At 36.3% G+C, this 17,334-nt stretch overlaps 1 protein-coding gene across 1 annotated transcript; it reads left to right on the top strand.

The window, feature by feature from the left end:
- The first annotated feature begins 1,075 nt into the window (after window positions 1-1,075).
- Window positions 1,076-17,314, top strand: LOC137408550 (large ribosomal subunit protein uL23m-like). The gene is made up of 5 exons (XM_068095118.1): window positions 1,076-1,180; window positions 7,433-7,582; window positions 9,262-9,344; window positions 12,183-12,319; window positions 16,857-17,314. The coding sequence occupies exons 1-5, from the start codon at window positions 1,143-1,145 to the stop codon at window positions 16,992-16,994; spliced, it is 546 nt and encodes a 181-aa protein (XP_067951219.1). The 5' UTR covers window positions 1,076-1,142; the 3' UTR covers window positions 16,995-17,314.
- The last annotated feature ends 20 nt before the right edge of the window (window positions 17,315-17,334 follow it).

Here is a 17,334-nt window from a genome sequence, read left to right as displayed (position 1 = left end):
TGATGAAATAATTTATGCGACAATCAAAATACTCCATAAAAGATTCCCATGTATAGGATTCAAACATATGACATTCAGCGTAAGAGACCGACGCCATACCAGAATGGTTTTGCAAAATAATCTTTACTGTACTAAGAGTGGTGTTCTGTGAGATTAAAAACTTCTCTCTTGAGGGATGAGTTATTAGAACAAGAACAGACAGCCAAAGCTTCACACACCATCTCCAGCTTATTTAATGTGAAAACCCCTTCCAAGGAATGCCAAGTTCAATTAGTGGTCTTAGAATTTTCATTTTCTATTTAGATGCACCATGATCTCTCTGTTTAGAAACTCAAAAATGTGAATTCGCATGCTTTAGCGACAATCTGCAAAGTTGTTTGTTTTATAGCTTGCTATTTGTACTTGCAGTAGCGTGCTATTTTCTTTCAAATGAAAAGGGAATGATCACTAAGAATCGTGGTCTATACTATTTTTCATTCATAAGTTCTTTATTGTAATGGCCAGAAAACTCCTATGCTTACTGTTGTTCCAGATATTCACTTCTTATCAGCTAAAAGGTTGGATAACTCCCATGCTTTATATTTTCAGCAGCATTGTGATTGTCCTAGATCTTCATGGTTGCTTGTTGATTTATTGCAGTGTTTCATGCACTGTTTTGCAGCACTTGTGACTTTCATGATTCTACAATTTACCATTTTCTCTGCTTGTCAGTCATCAATCGTCTCAAACTCTGACGCTATGATCTGCAAATCTAGAGACCGACACCCTTCAAACCGAAGCAATCTGTTTGATTGGTCATTTGCTGTAAAAAGTCAACTTTATCTCGCCCCTTTCTCGTCAACCATAAGCGATTGCTCAGGCCTTGGCGAGAAAAAGCCAAAGCCTAACCTGTTTGACAAACTGTTGTTTTTTTGGAGTTGTCCCCCTGTCTTGCTCCGCGGTGGACAACTCCGCAAAAACAAAAGTTTGTCAAGACAGACTAGCCAAAGCCCAGTCGCGCAAAAATAACAAAAAACTACGAGCATATCGGACGCAAGGCGTTTAGAAACGACTTTATTGAACTAGTCAAGCGTAATCTACGTTACATTTGGCGATTCAAATTAAAAGTTTTATTTGTTTTACTGTACTTTTTGTTCGTCGACATGGCTTACACACGATATGGCCATGCTGGACAAATCATGTGAGTACCGTTTAAATAATTTTAATTTTGTTAGTAATTGTGTGTTGTTTGTAATAGAAGCTGTGTATTATATAATATTTTTATATACATTTCGGGCAATAACAATAATAGACATTTGACATAGATCTAAGAGTTGATTCTGGGTTCCGATATACCCAACACAAAACTTAGCAAAGGTACAAGCACACGTGTACCATGATGCAGTATTAGTTCTATATCTATACTTTGTATAATTACTCTAGATTTTACATTCACTTTTAGCCTGAACGAATATAGAAAAATAAAATTTTACTGTTACACTGTTAACCAATTTTCTCGTGAAACTGACTAGAGATCAGATCAGATAAAAATTTTCCGCAAAAGACCCTCCAATGGAGGTAAAAAACAAAATAGCGGAACTCAGCTTAAAAGAGCAAGCTAGCTATTCAACCTCGGCACGAACTTCCCTCACCGTCCGAGGCCAAAAAGAATATCTTAACTGATCGGTATTAATGTGGGACAAGTAATACTTCCCAAATCGAGTAGACAATGCAGGAGGCCTTCCCTCTTTATCAGAACCACTTTCCCTGACTTTAACTCCCACATTTATATCAATATCGCCTCCGACGATTCTACCAAAAATATTTTTACGCAGTCTGGATCGTCTCTCCTCCAGCGATTCAAAAGAAGTATTCTCTCTTAAATTAGTGAAACTAGTAATTCCTTTTTTCTTAAAAATAAACCTCAGTGCTAGGTTTTGTGTCTGCTCTAATGATAAAATATCTTTTTTAAGATGTGGATCCCAAACCACGCACCCATATTCAAGGCCTGGTCTTACCAAGGATGTATATGCAGCCTTTCTAGTTCGAGCATCCGCATCTCGGAGTACCCTTCTAAGCATCCCAATTAATCGCTTCCCTTTAGATTCAATTTTGCAAATGTGTTTATTCCATTTTAAGTCACTCTGGAGCTCCACTCCGAGATACGGATTAGATAAGACGCTTTCTAGTTTTTGGGCACATAAGAAAAAAGAAGTCTCTTTATTTGACATGAGATGGGATTTTCCCACTGAAAGGTGGGAACATTTCTTTGGATTAAAACTCATCTGCCAGAGATTCGCCCGAGCCTCAAGTGAATGCATATCTTGTTGCAATGTATTGGCTTGATCTCTTGTGGCATATACCAGGGCATCATCTGCAAAAAGTCTACACTGAGAATTTACCTTATCAGGAAGGTCATTAATAAAAAGTAAAAACAACAAGGTTCGAGCACCGAACCCTGCGGCACACCAGAAGTTACAGACACAATATTTGACAGTTCATTTTCTACCTCGACTACTTGAGTTCTATTCTCTAAAAATGATGTTATCCAGTTTAAGACTTGATCGTGTATTCCATAATTTCGAATTTTATAGACCAGTTTTCGATGATTCACACAATCAAATGCTTTAGAAAAGTCTAGTATTATTATATCTGTAATCAAATTTCTATCAAAGTTCTTAGCTAGATCATCTATTGTGCAAATAAGCTGTGTTTCACAGGATCGTTTAGCACGAAATCCGTGCTGCACATCTGTAAGGATATCATATTTATCTAGGTGGGCACTTATGTGGGAATGGAGAATATGTTCCAATAACTTACAACATACGCTAGTTAATGATACTGGCCTATAGTTGGCCGGATCATGCCTTGAACCTTTCTTATAAATAGGCACTACTTTTGCATGTTTCCACACTGAAGGTAATTTCGCTGTGTTTATTGAATATTGAAAAATATTTGTGCGTGGCCGAGCAAGAAAATGCGAAAAAGTTTTTAATGTAATTCCTTTTATGTTGTCAGGACCCCCAGCCTTGCCAACTTTTACACCATTCAAAAGTTTAAGTACACCAATTTCAGTTATTTCAATGGGATTAGTGTCTTTAAAACGAGGTGAAGCTGTTGCAGGTAAGTAATCATTTTTATCCAAAGTAAAAACAGATTGAAATTGTTGGTTCAGTGCATTAGCTTTTTCAATTGGTGTTTTAGCCACCATATCACCCCCTCTCAGTTCAGGAATGATTCCACCATCATTTGAGCGACTGTCTCGCAAATATCTAAAAAAAGGTTTGGTTTCACCCTCCTGCAAAGGAACAAATAACTTGTCAGAGAGATACTGAGCCTTTCTCTTTTTTATAATTTTTTTATTTTGTTTTCTAAGTTTTTCATATTCACTGATGTATGTTTGCAACCCGGTCTGCTTCATTTTGTTGTATATATTACGCTGTTTTTTTAATAGTCTTTCAGTTTGCCTATCCATCCATGGTGGTTGAGAGGATTGTTTTTGTATCTTAGAAGGCACACATTCAGTGATAACATTTTCCATAGCATGTTCAAAAAGTGACCAGAGGACCTCTATGTTATCATTTTGAGCTATTTTCTTATATATGTCCTCACTTAAAGCAGACAAGATAACTTCTGCCTTTGTCAGGTCGGCTTTTTTATAGAAATATATCTTTCTCTCAGTCCTCTCATCATCTTTTACATTTAAGTGTGTCTCTATGTCAATGATGGAATGGTCACTTAGTAATGGTTTATGAACAATGATAGATTTAATGCAATGTACATTACTGAATACTACATCAAGGATATTTCCTTTTACATGGGTAGCTTCATGTATATGCTGGGTTAAGTTTAGGTCTGCAACACTGTCTAGTAATGCTTGTGGTACATCCCCAGTTGGTACAGTATACTCTGCCCAGTTAATAGATGGCATGTTTATATCTCCACAAACAATGAGGCGGGTTTTTCTAGAATTAGCTATACCAGTCACCGATTCTAAAAGGTCCGGAATCAGGTGTGGATCATTACTCGAAGGAGGTCTATAGAACACAAGAATTAGCAATTTGCTATTTACTATCTTTAGTTCAACTAAAAGTGCTTCTGTTTCTGGAAGCTGCATTGGAATCTCAGTTGCTTCAATATTTTTGTTTACAGCAATAGCAACTCCCCCTCCGTGACAATTTCGATCTTTCCTAAAGATTTGAAAACCACTTGGTGTAATTTCTCCAGAAGCAATACTACAATCTAACATAGTTTCTGAGAGGCATAACACTTGTGCCCCAGATGTTTTAACCTCCCATTCAAGCAAATTCACTTTGTTTCTCAAGGATCGTATGTTTGTGTATGATATATTGATATTAGCGCTCAAAAGTATTTTACTTTTGTTTCCTAGTTTTTTTGTGTAGGTCTACTGACAACTGCTCCCCTCTTTATCATCACATCTTCACCATTTTCTCTCCTTTCTTTTAACTCTTGTCTTAAAAAAATACTGTTTCTCCCTTTCTCGTTTGGTGAGATCAGGATTTACAAATATAGCGGCAAAAATGCCGTCATTCTGCAGTGCAGCTCTAGCCTTACCAACAGTCTTCCACTTTTCTCTCTCAGACCCAAGTTTAACAAGCAGTGGTCTATCAGACCCGCTTCCTAACCTAATAGTCTCTCCTATGTTTATAGATCTATCAATCTTATGGATCAACCTTTCAACCAGGCTTTCATCTCCATCTTTTACCCCAGAAATCACTATATTGCACTTTCTCTTTTCTCGCTCACTAATCTCTTGAGCAATGAGATCAATATCAACTACTGCTGGTGCTGGAGGAGAAAATACAGGCATGTTGTCATGCTTTTTTGACAAGTTTTCAATACTCTTCTTAATTTCTCCAAGCTGCTTTTCAACAGAAGTCAACCTATTTTCAACAATAACCATCTGATCGAAGAGTTTTTTAGACCCTATTTCACATACTCGACAATACCAATGAACCCCTGGTTTCTGGCCATCCTCAGATTCTAAAAACTTAACCAATGCTTCACTAGCCTCTGCACAAGGAGATTTAGCATGATACCAAAATTTACACAAGCTGCATTGAATACCAGACTGAGTTTCCTTTACAGTCTTTTTACAACTTCCACACTGGTCACTCATTATGAGATTAAATATCAAAATCAAAAACAGAAGCAAACAACAAAATGAACAAACAAGATCACAATTGTGAAGACCGGAAGTACAAACAAAGTGGCTCTGAGTACAAGCACACAAAACGAAAACCAAAAACTGAAGATTATATTACATAGAAAATTTCCAGTCCCACACACAAAACCCAAAGTAATCAAAAAGTAAATTATAGGAAAATACCAGTTACACAGGCAGCACTTCAACACTATATTATAGTGTGCAACAAAGACTGAAGTGCTCCACAACAAAAATGACAATAACAAAATATATTCACACACACACAAAAAAAGACACGGCCTTCCAGGCAGACAGAACTAATTCTGAGACCTTAACTAGTAGTTTTTTTTCCTTTTATAAATTTTTAATATGCATATAGTTGGTTAGTAGTTAGTAGTAGTATAGTAACAAGTATATAAAGAGTTAGTAAAGAATGAGAATAATAAATAGGTATAGAAATGGCTGTAAGCAAGAGCGATCACAAAAACACGTCCGCGCGCTAGCTATAACCGGAAACTCTCTATCAGGATAACACATGCTGCCAGTCGCAGAGGATAACATAGCTGAACGAGTCTGTTCACCGAACAAGTACAATCACCAAGAAAGCAGTTGAAACGTTATTTTATTGAGTTGAATATATTTGCACATAGATAATTATACAGCAATAATGGTGCACTCAGGCCTGCCAACCCAAAAGTAGGGCAATGCGTGAGATTTGGTTTTGGGGCAATTGATGTATCAACGATAGTATATATAAAATTGTGGAAATTGGGGCAAAAATCTCACGCATTTTCATTTTTTCTTTGGAGTGATTGCGTGAGTCTCACACCCAATGCGTGAGAGTTGGCAGGTATGGGTGCACTATTTCTTTCCATTCGCAGGTCAAACAATTAGACTAACGGGACTTAGTTTACCTGCCTAAAACCTGGCTCCGTAAAAGTGTTTTTCGTTGGTAGCTATACTCAATGATATACAGCCTCTACATATTTAGGGGGGGGGGGGCTGTATATCATTGCTATACTTGAATAAAAATTCAATTGCAGTCACTTCTTTAGCTTTTTTATTGTAACTGCTTTATACATCCTGCTTTCTACGATAACCCCCAACTGTGACTTCAAGTGGCAGTTGTGTGATTGAAAGTATATATACTTTACGCATAGTTAATGTGCACAAACAATGCACTTTTAGGATAGCTACTCTCTCTGAATACTGCCTTTCCCATTTTCATGCTGACTGCACTAATGTTGGGTTTGGCAAAGATCATCGATTGATGGACAAGTGATTATCATTATCACTAGTTAGCAACCATAGTTGGTCTCAAATAAGTTTTTTTTGTAATGCTGCATAGTCAGAGCATTCTGCTTAATAACAAAGTGTGTGTAAAGGAATTTATCATGCCACCTTTACTAGCTCCACGCCTAAACTCGGTGAGAAACAACGCTGTATGTTTCAAGTTAAGAGTAATGTATTTGCAGCTATTTGGGAATTGTACAAGACAAGCATTTACAGGAAAATGCAAATTAACTTTGAGTTTCTAGATCACGTACTCCGCCTTTTATAGGCGGGAGGCGCTGCTTCTCTCTGTAGATCAGAGCTGGGCCGGGTTGGTCAGAGATGGGCCGGATTGGTCAGAGATGGGCCAAGTCAGTTTGGTCTGTCTCAGTATGAGTTGGTCGCTGCCAGTCGCATGTGTTTCTGAATGCATCTATGCCATTTGTTCCTTCTATCATCTTAGTAGACTTTGCTGTTTACAAAGACTGCTATGGTGAACTCCCTAGTCCAAAATATATGTCAAAAGACCAGAAGGCATTGTCACATGTGTCATCTGATATATTTCGGCTTCATTATATCTTCTGTCTAGTTATTAGCAGGTAGAAGAATGAAGGGTAATACAATACACTAGCTGTATACAACAGTGTCACACAATTATTCCCATGGGTATGTGGATACACCCAACAAATGTGTTATTTTTAGACTGATTTTTTCTGAACAAATTTGATAATTTATTGGAAATTCACATTTCTTTGTTTTTTCTCTATTCAGGGGTTGTGAGGTCGTGTAACAAGTTTCCACAAGTGCATACTAAATCTATATTGTATTACACAAGAGTGGTTTAAATTGTTCTATGTTTTATCATTTATGCATTTTGCTGAGTCAGTGAGTACAGCTTTTAAAGTTTTATTCTAATTTAATTTAAAAATGGGTTCCTTGATAACATCATATATATTATGTTTAGCTTTTTACTATGTTTGGAAATACAATATTGATGCTGTCTATTTTCCTCAGACCGTTCTGGAAAAGACAAATCACTCCACTTCCTAAATGGCAGAAAGGAGATCCTCAGATTAGAATATGTTTGCCGACATTCTGGATGAAAATGGTGAAACCTCCTCCCGACGCCCCATCTAATCAAGTCTACTTTGTTACTCACCAGCAGTAAGTTCTATCTACACTTTATGTATTCAGGCCACATCGCATCTCCGGTCACTTGTCTTCGTCATTTTTCCCGTCTCCCATTTGTACCATCAGGATTTCAATAACCATCCAGTTTCTGCATATGAACTTAATTTTTTTTCGTGGTCTGCTTTACATGTTAAAAGTATTCTTGTATACGTATACTGTAAATAATAATATATCCATTCTGCAGCCTTAACTCTTTTGATAACTTTTTAATAAATACTTCAGACAATTACAGGCCGATAGAACATGAACGTTGCATAAAGGTTACAAAACAAATTAATGTAAAAGTTATCACTAAAAATGTTTTAATTATTACTTTACCTTGAAGACTTATTAACGGATGTGTGAGTTAGATGATGCTGAATTGCGAAAAGTGATGATGGCTATAATTAGGTCAAGTGTAAACCAACTTTTACATTTGCACCAGACTCTCTACTTTCACCTACAAAACTGTATGCTCTAAAAGCTCTCGAGTGTCATATGTAGAAACTTCCTTCTGAGACAGAGTCCAATATTTGTTTAAATGTTGCACACTTTATTAGTAAATTAATGTCGAGGCAATCACAAACTTGTAGGTTTAATTGTATTGGTTCCAGCAGCTAAGTATTTGACATAGTCATTCCTCAGCATACCGAGTACTTCAACATATGAGAAAATTGAAATACGAGCAAAATTTTGAGAGATTTTCTGCTTTGAGACACAAAAAAACCTTGAGATGCGAGAATACGAACTGGTTATTGATGGCCACTAAATGGCCAAGCATGCGAAAAGCCGCTTTTGAGAACAGTATTGCTCAGTCTTTCGCGTTGGATCAGTTTAAAATTTTTTAAATAGGCTGGCTACAAGTTATAGCGAAAGCAAGCAAAAATTATAAAATTGAAACGAAGAAAAAATTTAATAATAACAGATGAAAACTTAGCTTTAAGTTCATGCGTTGCTGTCAAGTTTATCTCCCACCGCACTTAGCCACAATGTCTGTCTCGAAAGTAAAAACCCCATTTGGGAGTGTACGTAGTGATGTTACACATTATTGCAGATCACAACAACTAAATAAATATTTGTTACTTTGTTAGGGTAGATACTGAATAACAATTAAAAAAACTTTTTTCATCATAATATCCTCTTTAGCTGGTTTTTTATAATATAGTATAATATTCAGTGTTTTGCAGTTCAGTGTTTGGCCTACTTTAGAAATTGTCTGTTCCCATCAATTTAGTATTTGACTTACTTTAGAAGTTGTCTGTTCCCCACAGTCAAGTATTTAACATACTTTAGAAGCTGTCTGGTCCCAGCAATCAAATATTTGGCCTACTTTAAAAGTTGTTTCACATTTGGAACAGGTAAACTCTGCGTGAAATGCTATCGATCACGTTCGTATAAAATTTTGATTCTAGCAATTTTGTTTAGCCAGTTTTCCATAACTGGCACACTGCAGGTCAGGTCTCACAGAGGCTACCCATGATAGATTGTTGATAGTATTGCTATTGCTTGTGCCCAATACAGACTATTGCTGTGCTGGTCAAACATAAGGCACTCCTTAGAAGTGATATGGTTCAACAGCATGGCCAGTTTGTATTATATATACTTTTAGCAGCTTGCTGCCACGTAAACAGCGAACTTTAATTGACTTTACAGGCAGTTTTCTCTTGCTGCAGGATGACCCGTGTGGACATCAAGAATTACTTGGAAAAAATATATGGAGTCTCAGTTGATAGTGTCCGGACAGAAATCAAGCTAAGTATGGAGACGTTATTCCATTCCTACGATTTATCGTATTCAATGTTCTGTTGGACTATGCTCAGGGAGACCATCTGTTAGCATTGTGGTATTAAGTAGTCTTCTATGTGGCATCAGGAAGTTTCAGGTCCTGATAAAGGAACATGCATAACAACATAGTGTAAGGACAGTTGCATTGGTTTCCGCGGCAATGAATGAATCAAAGCCTACCATACGTAGACAGTTTTTGTACTACATCTGTGAATAGATGCGTCTACAAAAGAACTTGCTAATACAAGTGAATTTATCGTAAAAGTTTATAGAATACCGATTTTATTGTATTTTCCACAAAAAATTACCGTACTTTTCGGACTATTAGCCGCTACTTTTTTTTGAGGATTTGAGCCATGCGGCTTATAGAAGAATGCGGCTATTCTGTGGCTTTTTTTTCACCGCTAGGGCACATTAACCAGAATCTCCGGTTAGCGCGCCTCTAGCGGTGAAAAAAAAAACGAAACAATGCCTAACGGTACGGTTTCGTTAGACACTAGGTTAAAAAGCGTTGGTTAATACGAAACAGTGCCGTTAGGCACTGTTCCGTTTTAAACAGCAAAGTTGCTGCCGCGTTAAAATCATCGTCCTGAGTTCTGCGGCCTATACAAAGGTGTGGCCTATGTATTGTTTTATTATCGGTTTTTGGAAAATAAAGCAGATGCGGCTTATATAGAGGTGCGGTTTATAGTCCGAAAAGTACGACACACAGGTTTCAGCTATTTTTGGTTGATTTTGACCCAGTAAAAAGGCTAAGTATCAGTTTTTTGCAGCTGGATAAAATGTTCTTGCATACTTGGCTAGAGCTCAACAAATAATTATCACTATTTTTAGAGTAAAGACTTTTCTACCATTGCTATGAGCAGAACATTACAGTAGTATGCCCTTGCGGCTTGCAGGCACCGGCAACATTTAGTGAAACTAGCATGATATTTGACCTTAAACGACTAATTCTGGCCACACCAGAATAATTAACTTTTTTGAACGACTATAACGGAAATGACAGTTGTTTTCAACGGCGTTTTCGTGATGGCTGCGATTAATTGTTTTCGTTTTTGAGCTTTTAAGAGCTTGTGATCACATTTCCACATATTTTTCACCTAGAACACAGCAGAGTAAGACATGGTGAATCTTTTCATACCAAATTATTATAATGTGAATTTTGTTGCAAGTCAACCTTTAATAGCTGTATCTGGACATGCCGAAGGACAGACGACAGAAAACAGACGACAAAATTTGAGAAAATATATACACACTCGTGTGTAACACGCACGCATACACACACAGTGGTACCTTGAGACACGATTGTCTGACATACGATTTATTTGAAATACGACATGAAAATTTCTTACGAGTTTGTTCTGACATACGCAAAAAATTTGAGATACGAATCGAAAATTTCTCTTGAACTTGAAATTTGGCAGTTGGTATCCTGAATATGTCGAAATAATGAAGATGCTGATATGCTATTCATTGAAACCTGAATCCGAAAGCGATACGATGCTCACTTTTTCTCTCTCTCAGTTCAGCATTATCCGTTATAAGTTATAGTGTAAGCAAAGCTGGGAACCGATAGATGATAAAATTTTAGATGATGACAAGGTTGAAGTTTAGTATAGTGAAATATGTACATACTAAAACATAACTTTACGTATTTGTTTAGTAAGCTTAATTCATTTAAGTTAAATTTAGCATTTATGTTATATAAGGTAGGAGCTCCCTTCAGTTCATACTGCATCTACTACATTGTAATGTTACATGTTATCGTAGATCATAACCCCTAAAGTTGCTGTAGGTAACTATAGTTGCTAAGGTTAACATACTATTTGGTTACTAATTTTTAATGCATTGTATTATATGTTATTTTGGGTAATTGTGTTTTTGGGTGGTTTCATATTGTTGGAGCACATTAATACATGTATACTACATTATTTTGAATGAGAAATTTGCTTTGAGATATGATTTTTGTGGCATACAATTATTATAGAACAAATTAAATTCATATCTCAAGGGACCGCTGTATATATGACATCTAAAATTTGTCAAAACATAGCAAAGTAGTTAATTTGAACTACAGTCATACCTCTACATACGAGCTTAATGCATGCCGAGACTGAGCTCGTATGTTAATTTTCTTGTATCTCCAAGGAATATTTACTATATAAAATACCTCAATACAAATTAGTCCGTTCCCATCCTCTTAAACAACACCTAAAAATAGAATATTATGACGGAAAAGCATGTATTTAATTGTTTTAATTCACCATCTTCGCTCACAAAGTAACAAATACCTATCTAGAGGTTATAATCTGTAATAAAATGTAACATTATCATGTACAGTACTGTGTTGAGTTCTTACTTTTAAGACAGACGTAGTGGCAAATGGCGGTGTGAAAGAGACTTGCGGCAACATGTTTGGTACGCTCCACTTTTGTGACGCTGGCAACATGCTCGGTACGCTCCACTTTTGTGACGCTATGTTACATAAACTTTAAATTTTCACCTTAAATGAATTTATCTCTTTGAAGACACACTTATTAATAAGTCTTAATTTCAGACTAAAATTAATTCTAATTTTGTCTTTGCTTTCATTTTTTATTATCTTCTTTCGGCTTGACGCTTTTTGCCTCACTCACTATCACTTTTAGCCGGGTGATCGTATGACGAGGTATGACTGAATGGCTGCCAATTTTAATGTATGACTTTGAATCTTTTGATGTGCAATATTTTTTTAATATTTAGCAGTGGCTTTGAACGGACACTGCCTTTGTTACAGTAAAGATTAGCTCATGGTCCATATTCATTTCAGCACCAAATCAGATGCCAGGTATGTCACCAGCGGAGGCAACCTATCAACAGAATAAAGTGAATCCCCATCCTGTTAGAGACAAGATGAGACAAGACGTAAAATGGTCGGAAGAGTACAAGCAAGCTATCGTTACGCTCGTAAGTGTCTGGTGTAACATGAGTCAATGAGTATACAGTCGTACTTTGAAACATGAGCTTACATATAAAAGGAAAAAGTAAAACACGATATTACGGTGAAAAGATGTGTTTTGTTGTAATTCAGTAATTCACTGAAACACAGATAAACGATTGAGCAATTGCGATACAATTGATCTGAATCAAAGTAGCGAATACCTATTTAGTTATTAAAATGTGCAATAAAATGTAACACTACCATAATATACACTACAGTATGGAGTTTTTACATTCGAGACAGACGTAGTTGCAAATGGCGGTGTGAGAGAGATTTGACGGCATCACAATCAGTATGATACACTTTTAATGCGCTATGTAACATAACATGAACTTTAAATGTACCTTGACTGAATATAGCATACTCTATGCACACACTAACTTAAAATAACACTTATAACTAACACTCAACTGAATTCTAATTTTGTGGCCGTTTTGTATGATTTTGTTCTCGCTTGGCCTTTTTGCCTCGCTTTCACCTTCACTTTTAGCCGGCCTTTTTCAAACTGATCTAATGAGAAAGACCGAGTGGTGCTGTTCTTGTAAGCAGTCTCTCTCGCCAACTCGGTTACCTAGCGGTCACACCAAAAGCCATCTCGTATGCTCATATCTCAAATTTGTCTCGTATCTGAAGGCAAGAATTTGCTAATATTTTTTTTTGTATCTCAAATTTCTCGGATGTTGAGGTATGAATGTAGTTGTAATTATAGGAGCGTCTTCCGTATTTGATATTGTCGGTTGTCTTCAAACATCCCTACTGATGAGATATGTAAGCAGTTTACTTCTTTGACGTTTCAGCTCACATCTATTGTTATTTTTTTACCTAGTTGCACAAAGGTTTTTAATTCAATTAGACATTTTTGCAAACCAAATGGTTTACCTAGTGTGGCTAACCAATTTGGTTAGGCATAGTTTCCAGTGAGCGGATTTGGAATTGTGTGCACTTTGAGTTACCATGCGATAAGTATTTTAATGGATATTTGAGATTAACGCAGATGCTTTGTTAAAAAAATAAGGAATTGTTTGCCAAAGACCATAGCGAGGCACTCCTGTCTCGTATAGCTGCTCGCTTTTGAAATACATGTAGGAATCACTGAAGTTTGGAAAATGTTCAAAATTCAACAGCTTGTGCGAATTTTTCTTGCGCATCATTTGCAAGTGATGTTTCCATCTTTCGCAAGCATGGAACATTTGATAAAAATCTGTGAATCTGATGTGAAATTTGCATCATTTCAATTGACTATGTTTTGACTGCAGCCTCTTCATAATCACTGTCATATTCAAATGTTATTCTAGTTTGGAGACACATTCAATTTGTCAAGGTTGCAAACAAAGTCTATCGTAAATAACAAATCTATTTATGGAACAATTACTTTTGTTGACGTGCAAAAAATCATTCTGTAGAATGGTTAGACACAATAAGACAAATATCTGGATAAGATAACATTGCAAGACTAGCCAAATGCCAAATTTGGGTACAACGAGCCATGAATAAAAATATTTATGTAACACATTCTCTTAACAATATTGGCATAGTTGTAAACCATTCGCCAACCAGATAAGTCTTGCTTCTAAATTTATTGTATGAAGTATTACGCACATGAGTCTATGATAATGGAGTTGAAGACCTCATTGACAGCAAGTGAACATATGGCATTCACTATTGTTATGGGTAATCACGGGTGAATTATGTTACGCATAACTAATCCGAATCTACACAATATCAGTGTTGAATTTGCTTTGTCATCTTATTTTATTTTGACTACCATTATGTTCAGTTCGAGCAATTTTGCTTAGCTTGTGGGAGCTAAATTGACTATTACAGGCCCAAGTACAAGTGTGAAACTATTGTAAGCAATATTGATATTCACCAGTAAAGTTATTTCTTTATTTTATAAGTCAAACAACACACAACTAACAAATTTTCAAACAATAACATTAATGACAAAAGGTTGAAATAGCCAATAAACATTACACCCGGACTCGAACAGTCATCCAAGTTCTTTGCTCATCCAGTATGTCTGTGAGTCTCAAAAGTCAAACTGGTGTCATGAAAGTCCATAGGTAGAAAGACGCCAGCAGTTGAAATAGGAACTTAAACAGTGAAGGCAAAGAAGCCTCAGCAGATTGAAAAAAGAGGCCGAGTCATTGAGGCTGTTCTCTGTAATAGATGTCTCTTTTAGCCTGTGAGAAATTGTTCAGGTGTTCAGGTTCTGTTCTTTATGTTGCAGAGGGTTAGCAATTGAGTGGACTTTTTCTAAGTAGGCTACGTCATGGTAGTGTAGCGATTGGAAACGATGACAAACCCCAATTGTTTGGGTCGTGTCTGGTAGAGATCTAATTTCGTTTGACGATTTTCTGGCTGGCCAATTGATGTCGTTTCCTCATGGTTACTTCCACTGGAAGTTTCTAATTCGCTTGAAGATGGTTACATGATGACTGTCTTTATTGCTCATCCTTTGATGTATTAGGTGTCATGTATTGATGTCATGTTCATTGTAATATTACGTACTGTAAAACCTCTAATTGAACGCCACCTTCATTTGACCGCCACTATGAGAGAAAGGTTGAAAAATAGAATGCCACCATCTATTCAAATGCCACCCCTATTTGACCGCCACTTTGGCTCTCTTTGATCTATATGAACCCATAATATCAAGTGATCAGTGTCCACTTAATATTGTGGAAAGTGTCCACTTAATATTGTGGAAAGTGTCCACAAAAGCGTATTAACAATGAATCGTTTACATTAATAACAATCAATTCTCGTGTTGTCCAACTCCAAAGCTTTCCATTGTTTTCATTAAAACTATGAAAGCAGCACCATAGAAATAACTAATATCTGTCTTAGGCTAATAATAGTCCCTTGTTTGATGCCGTCTTGATACTTTGAAGGCCACATGAGAAAAAGATTCAAATTTACGATGGCAGATGAACTTTGAAGCAACGCCATAGAAATAAATAATATAATGTAACTGTCTCAGGCTAATAGTAGCTCCTTGTTTAACACGGTCTTAATACTTCAATATACATGTACGTACATACATGTATATGAAAAAAGTTTTGCAAATTTTGGACCAAAGGCTACATTTAGCGAGTAAAACCTCTATGCGTTGAATTTGTGCTAAATGCAACGCATAAGTTTTGCTCTGCCAAAAATTGTTTGGGCGCTAGTATCGACTAGTTCAGCATTGCAGAAGAGTTGGGGCCAGATAACATTGTGGAAGGTATTGGACAACCAGAAGATGTTCGTGCCATTGCAAGCAACAATCAGAACACAGCTACCCTAGCAAACGATGCAAATATTTTTGTTTTAAAAACGTTAATTTTTGTTTCTGCATGTAATATAAGTATGGTTTGTTTAGGTCACTTGTTCATGAATATATATTTGTAGCATTTGATAGATTATCATTATATAGCTTATAAATTTGCAGATTTATAGCGTATTATTTGATAGCATCATTGTTGTAATCTGATCTTAATCTGATCTATTGCACATATAAAGCTAATTTTGGCTGCAAATTGTAGCTAACATATTAATGTGTGCTATGATTTTATGCAACATTGGTAAATATAGATAGAAAATAAAAACGTCTTCAAATTTAGAAGGAAATAAAAATTGAAAGCTCAAACAAATTGCAAAGCAGTACACAGGCTATATCATCGCAGATTAATTGCAAGCAATAGAAATCAACTGGTAGAAATATTTCTCAGTTTCTCCATGCATATTCATCAAGAGATCTTTGACAAGTTGGAGGTAAATTAGCAGATTTATTGCATCCATAAGGTTTAATATCGCTCCACCTGAATGTAGGCGAAATTCGTTTTAATCGTACAACTGCAAAATCAATCTTTTCGAAATTGTGAGGAACCATTTGAAAAATACACCGCCAGCCTATATTTGAAAGCTGCCTCCAATTGAGCCCCACTATAGGGCAAGGGTTGAAAAATAGAGCGCCATAGCGTTCAATTAGAGGTGTTACAGTACATCTCCAGTGGTTTTGGCGGTGTTTCCATTATGCTATTCGCTTTTGCTAATACATCCGTATAATGTATCACTGAGAACTAGCATGAGGTCTTTGTAGATACTAAGTAGTTAATGTTGGTAGGCTATGTAAATCACCTGCTTGACTATCAGGTTTTTACCCAATGTAAATTCACATTCTAGCAACATCTTACAATCTAGCCTTATTTTGCGAGCTACACCATTTTTAGTTTCAAATTCTAAGACATTGCTATTTGCTCTTAATTCGACCAGCTAGCATAACTTAACACATTTTTAGAGATGAAGCGTGCGGTGTAGCTACATACTGTCTTACGCAGATTATTAGTGCGTTATAATCACATTCAAAACAATGTTACCCAACCATTTATCTGCTGAAATAGCCAACACATTCAGCTTTTATGGTCTTGCTTGGGTTTTGTTAGGGCTATACGCTATATTTTAGGGCTATACGCTATATTTTAGGGCTATACGTTTTAACATGTATTTTGTATTACGCAGGGTGAAGGTCAAACATTTGAATTTCCGGATATAGAAGGAAAACTCATGGAGGATGAGGCTCTAGTCCATGAACAGAATACAAAACTAAATACAGACAAGCCAAAACCAACTGGAGGTCTCCCTGAATGGTTCAAGTGAACAGAATGATCAGAGAGCATAGGTAGAGTTTTAATGTTGAGAAAGACACTTTTGTCCTTGCCAGCCTGGTTATAAGAATGTTCTTTAGTTCTACGAATATCTTGAAGCTTTTCATCTTGTGGAGGAACTTTCTACATTTTCTACCCACATATTACACACAGATGATTTTATTCTCTGCCGCAATCAGGGCATACCAGGTTGAATATCTAAAGAGCGACTATGCATATATAAAGAATCCTGTTTATAGCATGACAGTTATATTTCAAATCCATGGAATTGGAAGATAATTTTAATCTTAAATCACAAACAATAAAACGTTGTTACAGATAAACATACCGGG

The sequence above is a fragment of the Watersipora subatra genome, chromosome 11, assembly GCF_963576615.1.
Source record: "Watersipora subatra chromosome 11, tzWatSuba1.1, whole genome shotgun sequence".
NCBI classification, from domain to species: Eukaryota; Metazoa; Bryozoa; class Gymnolaemata; order Cheilostomatida; family Watersiporidae; genus Watersipora; species Watersipora subatra.
The sequence above is the reverse complement of the archived record's forward strand: the minus strand, read 5'-3'. Positions and strand labels throughout refer to the sequence as shown.

Coding starts and splice junctions, on each gene's coding strand:
- LOC137408550 (XM_068095118.1), top strand. CDS start 1,143: ATGGCTTACACACGATATGGCCATGCTGGACAAATCAT. Junction 9,345..12,182: donor CCGGACAGAAATCAAGCTAA/GTATGGAGACGT, acceptor TATTCATTTCAG/CACCAAATCAGATGCCAGGT. Junction 12,320..16,856: donor AGCAAGCTATCGTTACGCTC/GTAAGTGTCTGG, acceptor TGTATTACGCAG/GGTGAAGGTCAAACATTTGA.